The sequence below is a fragment of the Coenobita brevimanus genome, chromosome 72 (genome assembly GCF_032717465.1).
Source record: "Coenobita brevimanus isolate Jiangsu-jjx chromosome 72, ASM3271746v2, whole genome shotgun sequence".
NCBI classification, from domain to species: Eukaryota; Metazoa; Arthropoda; class Malacostraca; order Decapoda; family Coenobitidae; genus Coenobita; species Coenobita brevimanus.
Window position 1 is genome coordinate 8,226,898 of NC_137025.1, and position 23,946 is coordinate 8,250,843.

Consider the following 23,946-nt stretch of genomic DNA (forward strand, 5'->3'; position numbering starts at 1 on the left):
GTCTGTATGAAGACATAGTGCTCACATGTGAATTGCAGTTTCTTCCAAAATGGTTAGGACAGAAGAATGTCTAGGTTAGAGTTTGATTGGGTTGGGTTGTTTGGTTAGGATATTTTGAGATGTATCATTCATGTTTTTTTTCTGTGTTCAAATATTTTGACAAATTTTATTGGGTTTATTGGATTTTTTAGGTTGGGTGGAGAGGTATACTGCATTGTAAAAATGGATGGTTTCTAATGGAAATTAAGGTTAACATTGTTCAAAACACATAAAAAAAAAAAGGTAAAATACATTAGGACCAGATATTTAACTGTACAAAAACAAAAATTTACCTTGGTCCATCATCGTATTTCTTTGCTGTGCTAACTTAACAACAAACTGTAACAGGGTGACATACTGTGGGAGCCAGAAGTGTGAGAGGAAGAAGAGTGTGTTAGTGTGAGCAGCACATCTGTTGTGACCCACAGGATGCCTGGCCATTACGACAAGGGTGACTATGACTCCCGTTCAGGGGGTGGTGGCCGCTACAGGTGAGTTGCTGGGATTTGCACACTAGATGTTAATGTAGAATTTTCTGTAGTTTAGTTCTTGGTGTTTTAGTGTCCTAAGTTAGTTCAAATTAGGGTATGTGCATTGCAGGATAGGATGGGACAAGAATTGATTCCATTGATTCTAATGAGGTGTAATAGAATTGGTTCTCATGTGTGGGAACCAGCCCCATAGCAATTCTTTTAACTCACCAGTGGGCTAAGTGAGTGTGGGTTACCGAACATTGCCATGGTATGTGTTATATAGTTGCTGGATTTGGTGAGAAAATTGAGCCGATTACAAATAGTTGGTGGCAAATTGCAACTCGGTTCTGTCTGAACCATATTAGCACTGCTCAACTGCAAGTAAGAGTTGGATGCACTCTGCATCATGCAGGGGCTGAGCAAGAGTTGATTCTGGAATCGTAAGTATTGAAATTGGTGTAGTCTGTTTTGGCTGGAAGGAGAGATGGTTAAAATGACCAAGGAATTGTACTACAGTATTTATATTATTATTATTGAGAGTATATACCGGGTATATTTTTAAAACATGAGACATATGATTATTTCCAAACTCTATTAATCCGTCTGTTGCCAGACACCTTGATCCCGTAAAGGGTGGCCACAAACAAATTGCCTCCGTATCACCCCATCCAATGCCATTTCACTGCCCTGCTCCCAGCTTACCCCCCCCCCCATCTCATATACCTCTTCACTCAATCCTTCCATCTCATCTTGGCCTCCCTCTCCCTCTCCCCCCTCCACCTCACTCGCAAACACTCTCCTCGTCAGTCTCCCTCTCTCCATTCTCTCCACATGGCCAAACTGCCTCAGCGTATTTCTCCTAACGCTTTCTATCGCATCCACACCACAATGCTCCTTCACTTCCTCTTTTGTCAGTCTGTCGCTCCACGTAACACCACATGCTCCTCTCAGATAACTCATTTTCACTGCTCTCTTGACTTGCGTCCTTCCAACAAGATCCAAGCTTCACTACCATACGTTAGGGTTGATATTACAATACTGTCGTTCAGCGACTTTTTTACTTCCATGCTTACTTCCCTGTTTCTTATTAATGCTTTCAAAGAACATGCAACCTTTCCTCCCTGTTGTACCCTTTCAAGCACTTTGCCCTCTAAACTTCCATCCTTACTCATCACACTACCCAAGTACAGTCAAGTTGCCTATGGCACGGACTTCTATGGCACGGTTTTCTATGACATGGCAAGGTGCCAGACCCCCCAAAAACGAACCACACGCATAAACTACCTATGGTGCGGGCGTGGCAAGGTTTGAAACACGTGGGCATATTCCCCTGGCGGCGCGCTCCCCCGTTTGGTAAACAAAGAGGATGGCGACCACTTCAGCTCCATACTACAAGTCCTCCAACGGTGGACTTTTTCTCTCTTATGAGGAGATTAAACTTCACCAAATTCATTGTGTTAAGTAATGAAACATTAAAGATTCTTTGGGTATTGTGACTAGTTTATAGGTTTGTTCGAAAAACCACCATGAATGGGTTAGTGACAAAGCACCAATCTCTGAGCTAAGACAAAGTATAATGCCTCGCATCATCATCATCATCACGTATATAAGAATGATTATTAATGTGTTAAATGTGTGTTTTGTTGACATTTGAGCTTACAAACTTTATCAAATATACTTCTTCAATCAGTGCTTGACCAGGCAGGCTCTGCCATCTTCAATGTTTTGGTAGGTCAGCTGATCTGTGTCTACTTGGTTGAGCTTTTTTTCGCTTGATCTGCAGCGTGTGGTATTGTCCAAGTGGACCCGGCTGATCACTCTCCCGTTTTTTGTGCATGGTGTTACGTATAGTACATGCATTGACTGATTGCTTGATTGTGTGCATGTGTAAAGTGGGGAAAAATGGGAGAAAGTGGGGTGAAAAGGGGGACTTTGGACAACCAAATGCCATTTTTCCCATAGAAGGGTGGTGGCAGCCATCATCCACTCACTTGATGTAGTGCTGCCTACTTCTTCCTTAGCTTTAATAATTCTTTTTCTGTGTCTGCTCCCCTGTCCTCCTATTTCTCCCATCTTTCCTGTCACTTCTTATTGCTTTTCTTTCCTTTACAGGTGGTTTTACATTGAGTGACAAGCCAAATGGTTTCATGTAAGCCAAGAAACTATTTACAACGCTGGGTGGTAACCACATAACCAAACCATACGTGCTCCCTACGTGTCAGCAAGTGGGTTGGTGGAGGGTTAGGGCCCCTCCCTGTAAAACAAATAACTGAGAGTCAAATGGCCACCGCTTACGGGATTGTGGCATCTGGCAATAGATAGATAGATAGACAATCTCAGGGTAAGCAACTTTGATGTATATGTAACACAGGTAGTTAACTGTTGGGTTTTGGCAACAAGAATTGATTGGAAAAAGACAAAATATACAGTACCTATTTTTGGGTAGTTTAGGAAGCAGCCAGATCGCCTGCAGCAGTATTTACCGACGATCTCCAACTGGCCATGTTGTTTATCAACCATCGCTCTGACTGGATGCATCAGTATATCCCATGTCAGAAGTATGGGAAACTTATATGATTTAACCATACCTAACCTAACCAGACCAAACCTAATCCAACCTAACCTCACTTGTGCTTGACAGCCAGCATTCTTATTAAAAAATGCTCATTAGGAATATTAAATATGGCCAGCTACTGGTATGTGTTGGCAGAATATTTACGCATTCTAAATCCTCATTTGTAAAAAATGCCCAGCAGCTGTGGTAATCCAAGAACAGTAACAAATAACCTGTGCAAGACCCATTTCATTAGAAAATATAGAAGGGCTGTGCCCATTTTGTAAAGAATTGTTAGATTATATTTATTAATCAAATACTATACATTATTGTTTGTATCAATACTCTCACATATACACACAAGAACAAACAAAAGAATGAGCAGATGAGCATCTCTCAGGTGGTTACTTCCGTTCCTTATCAGTCTCCTCACCAAACTCCACCCCACCACCCTCGTGAGCAGGTCGTGAGTGGGAAGTGTGGGTGGGGGTAGATTCACTCTCACTTACCCGTGGCTCACCCACTAGCAGCCGGATGCTTGCTGTTTAAACGAGAGCTATCGTATGGATAGGTTTATGTCCTACCATACCAGTGTATCGTTTGGCCATGGGACGGATATGCTGAAAACCAGATGTTCTGAACATGGATAATTGAGCTTTCACTGTATAGTGCTTTGTAAAATAAAACTTTGTGAGTTAGAGGTTATAATCCTTTTTGAGCAGTTGTAAAAGTACAAAAGTTCTTGCACATGTTGTGAAAACAAATTACACAAATAATAAGGTATATCATTCCTCTTCCCTCTAAGTATGGGTGACTACACCGATTGACAAGCCAAATGATTTCCTATACACCAGGAAACCATTTACAGTGCTGGGTGGTAACCATAAAACCAAATTATGGCGCCTCGAGGTTTAGTGGGTTGCTAAGGTGCTCTAGTCGGACTGAGCTAGTACAGTTTTATATCGAAGGGGTAGTTGGGGCTTATTGCTCACTTAATGCCACTTGGATGAGTGAGGCTTGCCACTCTCATCCTAAGTGTCAGGACCAACTTGCCTAGCACCAGATTCCTATGCTTCTCTTGGGGCAACATAGGATTAGTTGATGATGATGATGAATGGAGTGCAGGTAGACGGTATTATTTTCCACAAAAGAGCTACTGACATGAAGAATACAATATATTGTTATTATTGGTGAAAGGATGTGCAAAGCCGGAAATGATTGGAGCCAAAAGCAGACGGTTAGTTATGTTTGTTACACAAAATAGAGAGGTAGGTGCTGTCTGCATGCATAACAAACTAGTACTACATAAGTGGGGGATAGCAGAGTAAAACACTGAAGGGTCAGTATTCTGGTGCAGTTAATTAACTTGCATTTTAGACTAGCTGTTTATGTTTACATATATATTTCTGTACTTTTTTATTAATGTTTATTGAAATTAAGCATCTTACAGTTTTTTTTTTTCTCATTACCATTTCTATTTGTTTGAATATTAAAGACAGTGTAGTGCTCTCACAGCTTTACTCTTTCTCACAAAATATGTAGGGCCTGTTGTATTGCCTCCCCCTCTCCCTTATATATATATATATATATATATATATATATATATATATATATATGTATGTATACTGTACTTTACCAATATATCACTGTATTAACCTGTCATCATAGTCGTGGTCAAGGTCGTGGGGGGCGCGGGTACAGCAGCTGGGGTGGCGGTCGAGGCAGTGGTGGCGGCAGTGGGCGAGGGTATGGCCGAGGCAGTGGTGGTGGGGTTGGTGGTGGGAGCAGTAGCTATGGCCCCTCCACCAGCTACCGGGACTCAAGCTACACACATGACAGGTGAGTGAGTGAGTGGTGGTGGCGGATGTCACCTCAGGTCAGTGGTTCCCAACCTTTACACCTTGGAGGAACCCCTGAAACAATTTTTCATATTCAAGGGAACCCCTACCAGCAGGGTATATATACACTAACATATATATATATATATATATATATATATATATGTATATATATACATACAGGTAAGCCCTTAATTCACGCAAACTTTTTTCACACGATTTCGGTTATCCACGAATTTTTCATACAATAATTAAAACATAAAATTATAGTATTCAAATAAATAATTTTGATATACAAGAGAAATAAATAAAATATAAAAATGCCTACCTGCTGCCTGTGTGCATACATATGTGTGTGTGTGTGTGTGTGTGTGGAAGGTTGGTCGGACCACACAGTCAATTTGAATCCGACGGTCGAACCATGCATGACTCGCGAATCGTTATTTGTGGCTTATTTTTCTGCCTTCCAGTGATTGCTTGCCCTGTCTGCCAACTTAGGGCCTAAGCGTAGTGCTAGTGATGCATGTGGTAATACCAAAACGGACTTGTAAAGTGATGTTGCTGAGAGTTAAAGTGTTGGACAAACTTAAGGGAGGAATGTAGGCGACAATTCCCCGTCAGGACGATTCCCTGTCATTTATTTACATACCAGTTTATTTAGCAAGTACAGTACACTAGTTTTTTACCAATATGAGATATAAAATCTACCTGAAAATTAGTTATTAAAGTATTAATTAATCAATAATAAGTATAATTATAGAATGACGGAATTGTCCATGTTTTGATGGTGAATTGACATCATGGTGAATTGTCTCTGAACCGTGTGTTTGGGGTGAGTCAACTGTTCCTACAATAAAGAAGACAGAATGTAGCATACAGGAGGCAGTGAGGGCTAGTGCACCAGGCTGTGCTAAAATGTCTTCACCTACGCCTGTGAACTGGCTTGGAACCGTATGTTTGGGGTGAATGAGTCAACTGTTTGGACAATAAAGAAGGCAGAATGTAGCATATGGGAGGCAGTGAGGGTTTGTGCACCAGACTGCTGAAGTGTCTTCACCTACGCTTGTGCTTGTCAGGTTTCAGTGTTAAATTTCTTACATTTTTGTTGTTTTTCATACTTTTTGCTAGTTTATAAGGTGTATGTAATGCATAAACAGTATTATTCTGATGTAATATACTTAGTAGACATGCCTACTTATGTGCACACAAGGGCAGAATGTATACGCGAATTTACCACATACGCGAATGGTCTGGGAACGTAACCCTCGCATGAATTAAGGGCTTACCTGTATATATATATATATATATATATAAATATATATATATATATATTTATCTATATATATATATATATATATATACATATATATATAGATATAAATATATATCTATTTATTTCTCTCTCTACATATACAGATAAAATATATATATATACATATATATATATATATATATATATATATATATATATATATATCTATATATATATATATATATATATATATATATATATATATATATATATACTGTATATATATACAGTATATATATATATATATATATATATATATATATATATATATATATACATACAGTACCCTCGTGTCCAACACGGTAATATTGTCATGCATGGGTCCCGTGTTGGACCAAAAACGTGTTGGACAAACAACAGAGCGTATGGGGAAAAATGAATTATGTCAGGAACCCTAGGAAAAGTCACCCTAAATATCTACCATATACCTATACATATATTGGTACTACTGTAATTATAATAAATGGTACTGTACTATGAATGATAACTAACCTTTTAGGACAGTGCTGGTGGGCTTTGCTGGGAATGGAAGGTGATATCCGAGGCTGTAGGTAGCCCTACTGGGTCCCTGGAGGATGGCTGCTGGCATCACTAGCGGATAATGGCTACTGCTCCTCCTCAACCTCCCTCATAAATCCTTTGAAATTCCTCTCCCCTTTCTTCTGCCTCTCGATGAATTCTAGCTTGGTGGCCTGAGGGAGGTGCCACCGCTTCTTGGGGTTCTCAGAAGGCTTCCTAGGCATCGTGAGCAGGGTAAAATGCAGTAGCAAGGGCAGAAAATGCAGCGAGAAAAAAGCACCGTCCAGTGTGAATTATGCGACTGAATGGCACTGTGCCGGGAGAAATTTAAACAAAACATCACGTGAGAGCAGAAGTGTTTTTCATTGGGCGACATCACAATCACGTCATGATAGCGAGTGGGGGATTCTACTTGATCGAAAGTTTTGATTGGCTGTCAGCGTCACAGGAATGTCCAGTATGACCGTGTTGGACCAGGGGGTGATCATGCTAGAGGCGAACTCTGCGGATTTCGCCACTTCTTGGAGGTCCATCAGTGTTATGCTTACGTACCCGTTTTACAGTACTTAAATCGTATTAAATCGTACTAATTTTTTGCTCTCCGTGCTGGACGCGAATCGTGCTGGACAAACGCGTGTTGGACGTGAGGGTACTGTATATATATATATGTATATATATATATATATATACATTATATATATACAGGTAACTCGCACGGAACACGATCTCACGGAACGCGCTCGCAATTATACACGGTAAGGGCTGGGATACATATAAGACAACGTAAGATTAAAAAACCATTATGAAAACTACAAATTAACGCAGGAGAGGCCTTTGAAAGATCAAATCCTCGAACGGCATGGCAGCGCGCAGTTTGTTTTGATTACGTGACGATCTAGGCGGGAAATTATTCAGTGAGTGAGACATTCCCGAGTACAGTAGCACAGTATTTGTAAGTTAAATATTTATAGTACTGTACTGTTCTGGTAAGTTTATGTGCAACTTAAAGTACTATTAAATAATGTTAAAGCAAGAAATAAAGTCTTATAACCAGTTTACCTGATAGGCGTCAGAATATTGCCTTTTTTATTTGTTCGTTTTTTCCACAGTACTGTACAGTATTTGTAAGTTAAATATTTACTGTTCTCGTATGTACTGTAACTTGTAAGCACTTAGATAAAGTTAAATAATTAAGTAAAGCCTTGTAACCAGTTAACCCGAATTATATGATTACCCATGATCGGCGTCAGAATATTGCCTTTTTTGTTTGTTCGTTAAACTCTTACTGTACTGCTTTTCTACAGTACTGTATTTGTAAGTTAAATATTTACTGTTCTGGTATGTACTAGTAAGCAATTAAAGCATTAAATAAAGCCTTGTAACCAGTTAACCTGATTTATATGATTACCCATGATCGGCATCGGAATATTGCCATTTTTGTTTGTTCGTTAAAGACTTATAATAAGAGAAAAATACATTTTTGTCTTGGTATCTTTACCTATTTGCTCAGGTTTGCTGTAATGGTTTGGATCATTTGATGCAATGCAACTTGTAGAAAACTGTGAAAACTTTCGGGCAGTGAACAAAAATCTGGGACATGAGACTGACCTTGACTTCACCCTCTCATGTATCTTTGTAATGTATCATCTGTCAGTTCGCCACCTGCTATCGTGAGGAGTGGATGTACGATTTTTTTGCTCGTGGCCATGCCTAACCACACATAGTTACACCCATTATCTCGACCCAGACAGAAAATACAACCTTTTTCCTCCCTTGCAAAACACACTCAACCACCCTGTTTACGAGACAGCAATATATATTGCGAAAATAACAAGGTAAAATGATAAAGATGAACATAAAATGATAGAGAAAGATGAACATGTTATGACGGAAGAAGTACGTTTTCCCCGTCTGTAAACGTATTTATTTCTGCTTTGTATCTGTATTCGTAATAATTAGACTTATTGTTAGTTCTGAAACTGCATTACGATTCTATTTTTAGCCATTCTCGTGGTGTGGGAGCTGGAAGTTGTGACACAACTTCCTTATTGCTAATTGGACTGACCCTTCACTTTATTCTCCCGTGGCAGAGTCTAGCCTTGGAGGACGTGCAGTTTTCTCATTTAGGACTGAAAATTCAACTCTTTCACTCCCTTTTCCAAGCATGGGCACAACGATAACGTAAAAAATAACTCGAAACTACCATAAACATATATCAAAAAGGTGAAAATGTATTCATACCCCTTTTTTTTTTCCCAACCATTCCTAACAGATTATGTACTGAAATCATTCGATATCACAGTACTGCATTTCTAAGTTAAATATGTACTGTTCTGGTAAGTACTTGTAAGTTAAAGCACTGGTACCAGTTAACCTGATTTATATGATTACCTATGATCAGCGTCGGAATGTTTCCTTGTGTTTACGTACAGTATTTGTGTGTTGAAGTTTTGCTGTGGAGTACTGTATTTGTGAGTTATAACATTAAATAAACCTTCTAACCACTTAAAGTGCTTTCTAGTGATTACCAGTGACAGATAACAGCAAAAAACACATTTGGGGGGTCTAGGGAGCAAAATACGGAGTAGTTTAAATATACGCGATTTCGCACCTAACACGGCACGGTAGGAACGAAACCCACGTGTTCCGTGCGAGTTACCTGTATATATATATATATATATATATATATATATAGATATATATCTATATATCTATATATCTATCTATCTATATATATATATATATATCTATCTATATATATATATATATATATATATATACATTATATGTAGATATATATATATATATATATATACCCTCTTCTGTCTTTCATTCCTTCATTCTTTCCTCTTCCTTCTGCTTGTGGGTGACTCTACACTGAGTGACAAGCCAAATGGTTTCCTGTACACCAGGAAACCATTTACTCCGCTGGGTGGTAACCATATAACCAAATTTTGGCGCCTGGTGGTTTAGTGGGTAATTATTGTGCTCCAGTCGGATTGAGCCGGCGAAGGTTTCTATCCAAGGGGTGGTTGGGGTTTATTGCTCACGTAATGTCATTCAGGGATGAGTGAGGCTGGTCACTCTCATCTTAAATGTCATGACCAACTGCCTAGTCCAGGGCTCCTACGCTCCTCATGGGGCAACGTAGGATTGGATGATGGATATATACTGTATATATATATATATATATATTCATACATACATACTGTATATACTGTATATATATATATATATATATATATATATATATTCATACATACATACATACTGTATATACTGTCTATATATATATTCATACATACATACTGTATATACTGTATATATATATATCATCTCATCACATCTCATCAGCCATTTGTGTGTCCACTGCAGGACCGGCCTATCCCAACCTAAGTGGGGATGATACAGCCAATATATCTCTACCAATAGACTGTCTAGTAGAGATTGTATGCAGGGTGAGAAGTGCTTGTAAGTGTAATTGTAGTGTTGGAGTGGCTTTGGATGTGTGTGTAGTCTGTGAACCAAGTGTAATCGACCCGCGCAAGCCGACTGGGTGCAAGCATACTTTATAGTATGCAACACTGGTTCAACCACAGCACCCCTTATGTCCGCCAAGCAGTACATGGTCAGAAGAATGCTCCCGAAGTTTTTTACCTTGGCAGGGCACAAACCCTCATTCTTCAGTGTACGAAAATGCACACTTTACCACTGTACCACAGAGGCTCCATATATATATAATATATATATATATATATATATATATATATATATATATATGTATATATATATATATATATATATATATATATATGTATATATATATATATATATATATATATATATATGTATATATATATATATATATATATATATATATATATATATATATATATATATATATATATATATATATATATATATTTATATATATTTATATGTACATATATATATATATATATATATATATATATATATATTTATATATATATATACATATGTATATATATATATATATATATATATATATATATATATATATATATATACATGTATATATATATATATATATATATATATATATATATATATATATATATATATATATATATATATATACAGTACAATCCCAGCTAACCGGGTGGCTTGGGGAATTTACCTTCCCCGTTACAGATTTTTCCCGTATTTCTGATTTTCAAGTCAAATCTATACAAAGGCTATCACAGCAGTAAATACAGTTCAGGTACTCACCAGTCACATCAGGGGTTACACTAAGAGATTCCGCCTGAAAAACTGCCTTGTAAACACACACCATGGTCATAACGCACGTGTGCAATGTCTAGCAATTTGCAGTACTACAAATTGCACCAGTCCATTGTTTACCGAATTACTGTATTCATTATATGTACTGTACTCATAAAAATTGAAAAATAAAATAAAGAAATAAAAGCTTGAACATTTATTAGTGAACTGATGATGTGTTAAGACTGCACTGTAGAATTATCACAACACCTGTGCCCCCACGTGAGTTTGTTTACGTTTCTGACCCCGACTGGTCTTCTTCTTCCCTACCTGACCTCCATCACTCCACCCCTCACACGCCACTCAGCTGTTTTGCAAAAAATAAAATAAATGATGTACGTATGAAATGCAGGCATATTATTTATTTATTTTGCTTCCAACGAAGTAAACTTTCATTCCTAGTAACATTTATATTCAAGCATTAGTGTTTTATAATGTTCGCCTTTTTCAAGTCTGTTGCATATGTCCAGCTTCTGTTTCAAGGTAAGCACGATACGCTTACGTTTAGTTTGCACTTTAGGCATTTTGGAGTGTACAAATTACCGTCTATCAGAGGAACACAATAGCAAGAGACCTTGTTTACTGTCTGGTGGCAAAAAGCAGACTGGTGATTTTTGGAGGGTGTGGAGGATGACTGAATTCAAATAGGGGAAAAAGGGGGAGAGGAGGGGTGGTTAAGAGGATTTGCTAGGGATTTACATTAGCCGGAAATGCCTTCACCTCGCTTTGTCTGACTTCACCCAGCCTCGCGTGACACGATCAAACGGCGGTTTGGCGGTCCATTCAAATTGGCGCACAGTTATAACTTACTGACATTTTTACCAGCCCTTGAATTTTCCCGTTTTTCTGAGTATTCCGTTTGTCTGGATACCGGATAGCTGGGATTGTACTGTATATATATATATATATATATATATATATATATATACATATATATATATATATATATATATATATATATATATATATATATATATATACAAGGTGCCACCCAAAAGTTCCAGTAATTTGAATATTGTAGGAAAATAAGTTACCTCCTAGTTCTCACTGTCGCCTTTGAAGTACAGTAGTCCTCTTGGGCATATATACCGTGGTCCCAGCGTTTTTTTCCACGAGTCCATGCATTCCTGGAAGACTTCAGGCATGATAGTCTTGAGCACCTCCTGCGATTCTGTCTGGATATCCTTAATCGAGTCAAATCGACACTCTTTCAGTCATAATTTCAGCTTGGGAAACAGGAAAAAGCGACAGGGGGCAAGGTCAGGTGAATAGGGTGGGTGGGGAATGACTACCGTCTTAAAGGAAGCCAGGAACTGCTGGACAGCAGTTGATGTGTGGGCAGGGGCATTGTCGTTCTTCCACTGTTCTGGATGTTTGCGTCGGATATTCTCCCTCAGATGCTGCAAAACTTCACAGTAAAACTTTCCACTGACAGATTGACTAGGTGAAACGAATTCCCTGTGAACAATCCCTTGGATAAGGAAGAAAATGATCAACATCAGCTTGACATTGCTGTGAACTTGATGTGCTTTTTTTTGGTCTCTGTGAATTGGGAGTCTTCCATTGAAATGACTGCTGTTTTGTCTCCAGGCCATAACCTTAAACCCGTGATTCATCACCAGTTATGACCTTCGAGATGAAGGTGGCATCATCTCTGACCTGATTCTTGAGCTCCCTGCAATGCAATGTGCCTTCTGCCCATCACTCAGCAGTCTTGGAACAAATTTTGCAGCGATGCATCTCATGCTTAACACGTTCGACAAAATGTGTTGCACGCTCCCATACAACAGTTCAGCGATATCACAAACATCATGAATAGTTCATCTATGATCTGTAAGGATAGCCTGACGAACATTTCCAACTTTTTCTGGTGTTGTTGCCGTTGACGGTTGTCCAGAATGGTCATTGTCTTCGACGGACGTTCATCCTTCTTGAACCGTTTGTACCGGAAAAATGTTCTGCTTTGGGACATGGCATTGTCACCAGAGACTTGCTGAAGCAACTGGTGAGTTTCTGCAGCCGTCTTGTCGATCTTGAAGCAGAACTTGATGCAGGTTCTTTGTTCTGTGAGGTCCACCATTGCAAAACCGCCAAACCACCTACACACTGCGTTACAATAGTAAGCATAGCTCAACAACACGTCCGCTCATAGACACGACCGGGCCCACACTGATGCACAAGGGGTACTGCTGACTCCTCCTAGCGGTAAAAGGCAAAACTGCAAACAGTTTTTTCCCTCTTTTCAAATTACTGGAACTTTTGGGTAGCACCTTGTGTGTATATATAAATGCTGTATATATATGAGAGAGGGGGGTGTGAGTTGGGAGCAGGGCAGTGAAATGGCGGGGGACAGGGCGACTTGGAGGCGATTTGTTTGTGGCCACCCCAAACGGGATTGAGGCGTCTGGCAATAGATAGATAGATAGATAGATAGATAGATATATATATATATATATATATATATATATATATATATATATATGTGTGTGTGTGTGTGTGTGTATATATAAGACTACCCACCAATACCACATCTGCATTGTATGGGGGTGTCTCTTGCCTGTTCACCTCCTCACCTTGAACCCCCCCATTGTCACCTCCTCCCTTTTTATATGGAACGACAGCATTTTCCCTGCTATGATCATTTTGTGTATGTTTCCTCCTGCCATAATACACCCCACACCACCATCCCTGCATTCGGGGTGTGTCTCATCCCTCCCTCACCCTCACTGGAGACCCTCCACTCCATCCTTACCTTCCTCCCTCCCTATCCTTTGTCTCGAATATGACGCAGTACTTTACAACGCTGGGTGGTAACCATATAACCAACCAACATGTGTTCCCCACGTAATAACAAGTGGGTTGACGGAAAGTTAATGCCCTTCCCCGGGAAACAACTAACTAAAAAATACGAACAAGAAGCCTCGGACCAGGACTGACCAAAAGATGACGACTAAGGACTGAACTAAGAACTTGGTACGGATAGCTACAGGGAATGTAAGAGGTGCAAATGATGAGGTGAAAGAAAGGGAGATTGTCCAGGTGCGTGAGGGTGTAAAAGTGGATGTATGTGGGTTAACTGAAACTAAATGGGGAGGTGAGAGTGTGAGAGAATGGGAGTATGGATGGGGTATATGTGTGGGAGTAGGTAAGAATGAGAGGGCAAAAGAAGGAGTGTGTTTTGTAGTAAGTAACAGATGGAAGGAGAATATAAGAGTATAGATCAGTTGGCTCAAGGATTGCATGGGTAATATTGAAAGTTGGACTACAAATGTGGGCGATTGCGTGCATGTATGCGCCAATGCAAGATCATGCAAGCAGAGTGAGAGAAGAGTTCTGAACAAATGTGGAAGCATGCATGGAAAAGTTTGAAAGGCATGAGAGAGTGGTTTTGATTGGAGATCTGAATGGAAAAGCAGGGAATGGGAAGGTGGATGGAGTAGTTGTTGAGTGGGTGTACCTGTAGAGATGGATGAGAATGGCAGTGCTTTAACGGACGTTTGTGCCAGGAAGGGGTTGGTGATAGCTAATACCCTCTTCAGGCACAAAATGATCCATAGGTATACATGGTGAGCAACGAGAAGGGTGGGTGGTGAACTGAATGAACGGAAGGCGATGATTGATTTTGTGTGTGTGGATGAAGGGATGAGAAGGTGCATCATGGATGCAAGATTATATAGAGGTTGGGGGAGTGGACTTTCGGACCACCATTTGGTGGTGGTCAGAATTAAAGTCCTAATAAAATGGAGAAATAGAAGAAGGGAAGGACAAGAAGTAGTACATACAGTGAGGGTGAAAAAGTTACAAGAGGATGGAAAAAAGGCAAACTATAAGAAGGAAGCGGAGGAGCGATTGGGTAAATATAGATTGGAGCAGATGGAGGATGTGGAAGGTGTGTGCAAGATATTCACAGAAGAAATCTGTGCAGCCTGTGAGGAGGTGTGTGGGGTGAAGAGAAGACAAAAGGGGGTGCAGGGAACAGCATGATGAACTGAAGATATGAGAGAGGCTGTGGCACAAAAGAAGAAAGCATACAGTGAGTGGATGAGAAACAGGGGCATGGAAGAAGTTGAGAGACAGAAGAAAGAGCTATATGTAGAGAGGAAGAGAGAGGTGAGAAGATTAGTAAGAGAGAGAGGAAGAAGAGAGCGGATGAGAAATTTGGAAGGAACTTGAGTGTAAAGTGGAGGGAATGTAAGAAAATGTTCTGGAAACAGGTGAAGAAAGTTAGGCAGGGTGCCAAAGAAGTTAGCTGGGGAGTGAAAGGTAAAAATGGTAGATTACAAGTGCAGTAGGGAGAAAAAGTGAGTAGATGGAGAGAACACTGTAAGGAATTGTTGAGCATAGAGAATGAAAGTAATGCAAGTATAAGTGGCTGGGGAAGGAGGGGTGTGAGAAGAAAGGAAGAAATAAATAGGATGGAAGTTGTGGAAGCAATGAAGAAATTTAAAATGGGGAAAGCCCCAGGAATTGATGGAGAGTGTGGTGCATTGCTGAAGTATTTGGGAGAGGTAGTAGTAGAATGGATGTGGAAGATATGCAGATTGGCCTGGGAGTAAGGTAGAGTCTCGTAAGATTGGAAATCAGGTATAATTATTCCCTTGTACAAAGGAAAGGGGGAAAAAGATGTGTGTGGTAGTCATAGAGGCATTTGTCATCTTAATGGTAGGATACTTCTTGACAGAGTTAGGGAGATAACAGAGGAATTAGTTGGAGAGGAACAGGGAGGTTTTAGAAAGGGAAGAGGTTGAGTAGATCAGATTTTCATTCTTAGATCTTTAGTGGAAAAGTTTCTAGAGAAGGGAAAGAAGTTGCATGCGGCCTTCGTGGATTTGGAGAAAGCATATGACAGGGTGGATAGACAAGGATTGTGGAAAGTATTAAGAATATATGGAGTAGATGGGAAGTTGTTGAAGACCATAAAGAGTACGTATGAGGGTGCTAAGGCTGCAGTGCGTGTGGACAGTGAACTGAATGAATTTTTCTGTTTGATGGTTAGATTGAAACAAGGATGTGTCATGTCTCCATGGTTGTTCAGTCTGTATATGGATGTGGTTATAAAAGAGATACAAGGTAGGGCAGTGTATGTTGGAGTGGGCCTAGTGAGAGAGGGCAGTGTTTGGAAACTACCTGTACTGTTGTTTGTGGATAATACTGTGTTGTTAAGTGCAGACGAAAGGGAGCTGCTAGGCTTGGTGGATGAGTTTGGGAGAGTGTGTAAGAAATGGAATCTAAAAGGTGAATATAGGGAGAGTAAAGTTATGGTCTCCGAGAGAAGCGAAGTCTGTGAATGTACAGTGAGGCTGGATGAGGAGGAAATGGAAAATGTGAGTACGTTTAAGTACTTGGGTAGAGTGATGAGTAACGATAGAAGTTTAGAGGGTGAAGTGCTTGAAAGGGTGCAACAGGGAAGAAAGGTTGCTGATTCCTTGAAAGCAGTGATAAGAAACAGGGAAGTGAAAAAGCTACTACATGACAGTATTGTGATACCAACTCAAACATATGAAAGTGAAGCTTGGACCATGTTGGAGGGACAGAAGTCAAGAGTGAGAGCAATGGAAATGAGTTATTTGAGAGGAGCCTGTGGAGTCACATGGAGAGACAGACTGACAAATGAGGAAGAGAAGGAGCATTGTGGTGTGGGTGTCAGTGTGATAGGAAGATTTAGGAGAAACACACTGAGGTGGTTTGGACATGAGAGGGGATGGAGAGCGAGAGACTGACGAGGAGAGTGTATGTGAGTGAGGTGGAGGGGGGGGAGAGGGAGGGGGAGGCCAAGGATGAGATGGAGGGATGGAGTGGAGAGGTATATGAGAGAGGAGGGTGTGAGCTGGGAGCAGGGCAATGAAATGGCGGGGGACAGGGCGACATGGAGGTGATTTGTTTGTGGCCACCCCTTATGGGATTAAAGCATCTGACAATAGATGGATAGACTTTCACTGCCATGAGTGGCTTGTGTCTATATTCACACCAAATAACTCCCCACACCACCTCTCTCCCACATTGGGGGTATGTATCACCCCTGCCTGAGACCCCCCCCCACCCCACCTCCACCTCCACCTCCTCCCTTCCCTCCTATCCTTTGTCCTGGATATAATCCGGTAATTTCCCTGCCATGATCGGCCTGTGTCTGTCAGCTCTCACCAAAATTACTTTCATGCCACCTCTCCCACATCTTGGAAGTATGTCTCACTCCTGCCTGAGATCCCCCACCCCACCTCCACCTAACTCCCTCCCTAGCCTGTGTCCCAAATGTGTCACAGTAATTTCCATGCTATGATCAGCTGCTAATCATTACCAGATTATTTTGCTTGATTCCTAGAAAGGTGTGTTATAAGTTTATAGTAATTTATGTAAGGTTTTTAGCTCTTATACTGACTCCCACACTTAGTTTCATCAATAGAAACATATTTTACTTTAAATTTGTTGTGGTTCTTAAGCAAAAATAAGGTTTTTGCCAAATTTTTCCAGTTTGGACTTTTTTTTTTTTAAATTCATGCTGACTCCTACACCTAGTTTCATCAATAGAAACATATTTTACATTGATTTAATTGATTATGGTAAGGTTCTCTAGCGAAAATTAGGTTTCCGCCTTTTTTTTTTCTGGTTATCTCTCTTACCATTTTGGGGGAGGCAGTGGCTGAATCGGTAGAGAGGCGGCCTGCAGTCCTGATGGACCCAAGTTTGAATCCTGGCTGGGGCAGGGAACAGTTTAAGAATTTGAATTTCATAAAAAGCAGACTTTCCTGATCTACCAGGTGACCCGGTGACATGTCATAAAAATACCCCCGCTAATATCAATACACCAGTTCTGTATGAGACAGTCCTAGCATGTAATCAATAGGACGGTGGGTGTTAGTGCCGAAGCAGTGACAAGGAGGTGTAGGAGGAATACTGGGCCTTGGGATAGGCTACTACCCCTAAGATATAGGCCCTGAAGTCTTTGCCCAGAGTCGGACACGCATGCGCGCACACACACACATACACACAAATGAGAGGGGGACTTTTGTTAATCTTTGACAGGCTGTTTTGCAGTAACCATTATGAAGTTGGCTTTTTCATGTGTGTAAAAATTCAAGCTATTAAAATCTGTAAGAAAAAAATTTTCATCATCATCATCATCATCATCATCCGGACCTCCCTTTCCACCCAAGGGCAGGGCGAGGAGCAGCAATGTCCAGACAGCCCAAAATTGCCGAATCCAATAGGCCACACTTCCATTAACTCATCATTCAAGCCCCCGGAATCCTGGCTCTATCGGATTCGCCAAAAACATTCACCACGTTCTGTAGCTTCACATATCGTATCCGACAGAGTCAGTCCAGATGCTGCCACGTTAAAAAGGGGTGCCAAAAATCCCTGATCATGCATATCTCCTCACAAAATTCATCCAGCCAGCTCGATCTTCTGTCAGTTCCCTAGCCTCACCGACTTCCAAACCCCTCTTCCTCACACATTCGTCCACCATATCTCTCCACCTTCTCCTTGGCCTACCTCGCCTCCTCCCTCCTTCGAATTCGCTCAGATATACCTTCTTCACCAGTCTGTTGTTATCCATTTTCTCTACATGACCGTAACATCTCAGTACACTCTCTTCAATTCTGGTGTCCACTGACTTCCTCACTCCACATCTTTCACGAATCACATTATTTCGTATCCTATCCACCCTCTGTACTCCACATACATTCCTCAGCAGTCCCATCTCCACTGCTCTTACTCTTGACTTTTCATTTTCATGCCACATCATAGTCTCACATCCATATGTTAAAGTTGGCACTAACACTCCTTCATGTAAGCCTCGTGCAGCTGCAACACTCAAGCCTCTGTTTCTTATCAGGGCCTTCATTGCACCAGCTACTTTTCTTCCTTGTGTCACTCTACTTTCAACTTCTTTTGCACATTTTCCTCTCTTCTCTATCACTGTACCCAGGTATTTGAACTCTCATCAGTTCCAGTCTCTCTCCATTCACTGTTACATCACACTGGGAGTCACCTTCTCTCTCAGTAACCATCACTTTACTCTTTTCTACATTTACTCTCAAGGAACGACGCTTACAGACATCAGCAAAACACTGCACTAGCCTACCAAGTTCTTGTCCGGTACTTGCAAGCAGTACTGCATCATCAGCATACAACAAATTTGAGATATTCCATCCATTACCATTCATTACCAATGCCATCCTTCTCTCCATTACTCGTGTTTTCACTGCTCTCATCACCCCATCCATATATACATTGAACAACCATGAGGACATCACACAACCTTGTCACACGCCCACACTGATTGTGAACCATTCACTTAGATGCCCATTAACCCTGACACATGCTTCACAACCATCATAAAAACTCTTGACGGCATCTAACAGCTTACCCTCTACACTGTACATGCGCAAAACTTTCCACAATCCTTCTCTGTCCACTTTGTCATATGCTTTTTCCAGATCCATGAATGCCATAAACACCTTATGGTCCTTCTCACAAGCCTTCTCTGCTATCTGTCTCACTGCAAATGTTTGGTCCACACATCCTCTGCCACTCCTAAAGCCACCCTGTTCATCACTCACTAGGACTTCTGATATCTCTCTTACTTTCTCTATAATAATTCTTCCATATACCTTCCCTACCACACTTAGTAAGCTTATGCCATGATAATTCTTACACTCACTTCGTTCACCTTTATTTTTGTACAGGGGTACAATCACAGCCTTTTTCCACTCTCCAGGCACAGTTTCACTCATCCATACCTTCTTACATATCTCCAACAAGCACTTCATTCCATTCTTCCCACTACATTTAAGCATCTCTGCATACACCTCATCAACCCCAGCTGCTTTCCCATTTTTCAGCTGCTTCACAGCACTCTTCACCTGTGCGAGTGTCACGTCTCCTGGCACTGCATTCCTTCTCTGCACCCCCCCAAAAACAATCATGTTTACAGCTGCTCTGCTCTCTCAATCCCCATTCATCAGGCTTTCAAAATATTCTTTCCATCTAGTCCTTACTTCATCTCCATGGGTTAATAATCTACCACCTGCATCCTTCACACCATCCCATATCTTACCGCTTTCACTTCTACATTTCTGCACCTCTTTCCAGAATAACTTTCTATTTTCAGAGTAGTTCGCATTCATTTTTCTTCCTAGATCCTCATTTACCTTCTTTTTCCTCTTCATTATCTCTGTACGTGCTTCTTGCTCTCAACATACAGTATTCAGTTCTTATTTCAACTGAACCCCTGTCCTGTAATCACTTTAGCCACTTCTTCCTCTTTTCCTCCACCAATCTCTTTACCTCCTCAACCCACCATGCCGTACCTTTGTTCTTTGTTGTTACTCTTGCCACACCACATACCGCTTTAGCATTCCTAACTAAGCATTCCCTATATGCATTCCACAGTCTTGCGGCGGGGATGGAACATAGCCTCAGTATAATGCGGTCTTTAGGTGTTAAAATGAAACAACAGTGTATTCACAGCAGCAAAAAGATTTTGTATTTTTTGGTATGATGGCAGTACAGTAATCACTCTAATATCCGGACGCCCAATAACCGAACATCCCCACTAACCAAACCTTATCGTCCTGGGATCAAACATTCCCAAAATGGTCCGAAAATCCAAAAAAAAAAAAAAAAAAAAAAAATCGATTTTTTGCCGTCCGTAATTTGAACTTGCCGCGCACGCCGCGTGAGAGCATTGTTTTGGTTCGTCATTCCTCCGACGTCCGATAGAGCGCCGCTGCATCCTCCCCACTTCCCGCCTGTCTCTCACCGCGACAAGACCTACGCTGTTTGCCATGGCTGCCCACGTGCTCGCTTTTGTGGTGGTGCCGTACTTGCTGCAAGGCCTCCTGCTGCTCTCTGCCCTACTCTTAGTGTGTGTGATGATGGCCCCGCCTCCTGAGAAAAGGAAGAGAGTGGTGTTGACTCTGGAGAAGAAACGGGAGATATTGGAGAAGGTTGATGCGGGTTGGTCTTCCTCACGCATTCTCCGCGAGTTCAACCTGGCCCGGTCGACTTTGTTCGATATCAAGCGTTCCCGAGACAAGCTCATGCAGTACATGGCTGACTTCTCGTCGAGAAGCAAACGCAACGTGGAGAGGAAGGTTATGTTTACCCCCAAGTATGCAGAGATCGACCGCTCCACGTTGATTTGGTATCGACAGCAACGTGCAGCTGGTGTGATGGTACGTGGAACAGAGCTGAAGGCTGCTCCTGAGAAGTTTGCAAGGCTTCACGACGCCCTTGACTTCAAGGCAACCGAGGGTTGGCTCTTCGCGGTCAAGTTACGACATGGCCTTACTAACCGTAAAGCACATGGAGAAGCATTGGACGCTAACGAGGATGGAGTGGACGAGTTTCGGCACAAGGTGAAAGGCTTGATCGACAGGGAGGGCCTCACTCTCGGTCAAGTCTATAACGCTGACGAAACTGGCCTATTCTATCGCTCGGTGCCAACGAACACTCTAGCCGATGAGACGGAGAAGCGTGTACCTGGCCGCAAGCTTTCTAAGGAACGGATGTCTGCTTTGTGTTGTGCCAATGCTAACGGCATGCACCGGCTTAAGCCCGTTATTGTTGGCCGTGCAAAGCAGCCTCGGTGCCTTCGTGGGGTGATGGATGTCCTTCCTGTCGTATGGTACCATTCTTTGAAAGCATGGTTCACAGCTGTGATTTTCAAAGACTGGTTTCACCATCACTTCGTCAAGGAGGTCATCCATTACCAGACGAAGACACTGGGAATTCCTCGCGACCAGGTAAAGGCTCTCCTTCTCCTCGACAATGCACCTGCCCACCCGTGCGACAAGGACTTGGTTGCTTAAAATGGCCGTATTAGGTGCATGTTTCTGCCACCTAATACGACTGCTCTCATTCAACCAATGGACCAAGGAGTGATCGTGGCAACAAAGCGCCTGTACCGTCGGAAGTTCCTGGACGAGGTGATGGTTGTCCTCGAGGACGAGGACGAGCGCAGGGAAGGACGTGACACTCGAGGCAAGCGGACTTTGGAAAACCTTCGCCGTTACAACATCAGGTCTGCGCTTTACAACTGGGCTAGTGCATGGAAGGAAGTCCCTGTGAAAACTCTTGAAAATGGTTGGTCTCGTCTGCTTCTCGGAACAGATGTGGAGTACGATTTCCTAGGGTTTGACGTGGATGACTTCCATGCACGGCTACGTACGCACGGCGACGATGTTGATGTGGACGATGTTCGTGAGTGGTTGGACGACGACGAGGGCGATCCTGGGTATCAGACGTTGTCTGATATCGAGATTGCGTCTTCGGTTGCTGGTGTCAGTCCCGAACTTGAAGATTCCGACGACGAAGGCGATGATGATGCGGACTCCGCTCAGCAGGACACTACTCCAGCCATCCCCAAGCTGAGCGCACTCCGGGAACATCTAGAGTTCGTCCTAGACTACCTGGAACACCCGGACTGCGACAGGGAGATGGGGCCCTTGGGACTCGTGGAGGAAGTGCGTACTTTCCGGCAGCGCATTATCAATCGCCAGAATCGTCAGTCCTTGCGTCAGTCAACGATTGACAGTTTTTTCAGGCCTGTGACCCCCGCTGTGCCAAGCCCTGGTTCCACTCCGTTGCCTCCCCAAGACAGGCCCTCATGCTCCGAGCCACAGCCCATCACATCAGCTACAGTGGAGTCACCGCTCGACGTGAGTTCGCGGCTATCTTCAGAGTCTTCTGTAGTCGGTACGCCATCACCACGACCCACCGATGCACCCCTTGGTCGCCTGCCAGTGATACTCTCGGACTCTGACAGTGAATAAACAGCAAGAACTTCTCCACTAGACCACACGGGAATTTTGAGTGTTGTGCAGTGAAAAAAACGGTGTGTTGTGTTAAGGTTTTCAAGTTGGGAGAAAAGACTCAGTAGAAAAGAAATTTAACGTAACTAACCTTCTTTGTTTTGGCTTTGGAAAATTAAAAAAACTGGGGAAAAGTTAATGTGCAACACTTAAAGTAAAATGGAACATTATTTGGACTAAAGTGAACACTGTGAAAAGAACGGACTTCTGTGTGTTAGTGACTAAGTTCAGTGCAAGACTTCAGGAAGAGTGTAGTGCAAGTGCTTCAGGAAATCGTTCTTACTGTCAGAGTCCGAGAGGAGGCGGTTATTCATCGAGGTGGCCAGGGACTTGCTGTAAGTAGCCAGAATGTTTCATGTTGTACTATTTTCCATACTATATTTACCAGAATGTTTCATGTTGTACTTTTTTCCATACTATACTTACCAGAAAGTGTCATACTGTACTTCTTTCCATACTATACTTACCTCATGCATGTGCAGTAGGAATGTGTTTTTCAGAGTTAGGTTCGGTTCGGTTAGGTTAGGTTAGGTTCGGTTAGAGTCCATAAGTACCAGAATGTTTATTAATGTATGAACATACTTCTAAACCCACATTTTATGTTTCTTTTGCATTTATTTCAGTCATTTATGTGCCTTATTGGTGTGATTTGGGTGTTAAATAGGTGCTATGCATGTCCGGAGGGAGTTGTATAGGTGTTTCTCTGAGTTAGAGTCCATAAGTACAAGTCCATAAGCTGGGTCCCAATATCCGGACGAAACCAATATCCGAACCTACCGATGGCTCTATTGATCCGGATATTGGAGGGGTTACTGTAATATGTGCTTTTGGGATGGACCTGAAAATGAAGAAGACTAGTGTGTTGAGTGAATGGTTGTATGACCTGTTTGCAAAATGCTGTTGAGTAATACATTATACTGCCATCTTCTTCCTGGATGTGGTTACTACCCATCCTGCTTGTTAGTGAGGATCAGGGATAGCCTGACAATGAATACAGATACAGGTCAGCCGCGCTATACAATTGTTCGCTTATGTTATCTGAACATTTTTGCTATAGATTTTCAATATGATCACTTTTTTCGGTATGATCATT

The 23,946-nt window shown here is 41.7% G+C and overlaps 1 protein-coding gene across 1 annotated transcript in view; it reads left to right on the plus strand.

The window, feature by feature from the left end:
* Window positions 1-23,946, plus strand: part of LOC145407011 (uncharacterized) — a 186,090-nt gene that overhangs the window by 21,817 nt on the left and 140,327 nt on the right. Inside the window, exons 2-3 of the mRNA XM_080278025.1 lie at window positions 388-530; window positions 4,735-4,905. Coding sequence (XP_080134151.1) covers window positions 469-530; window positions 4,735-4,905 — 233 coding nt within the window. The 5' untranslated portion in view covers window positions 388-468. The remainder of the gene's footprint in view (window positions 1-387; window positions 531-4,734; window positions 4,906-23,946) is intronic.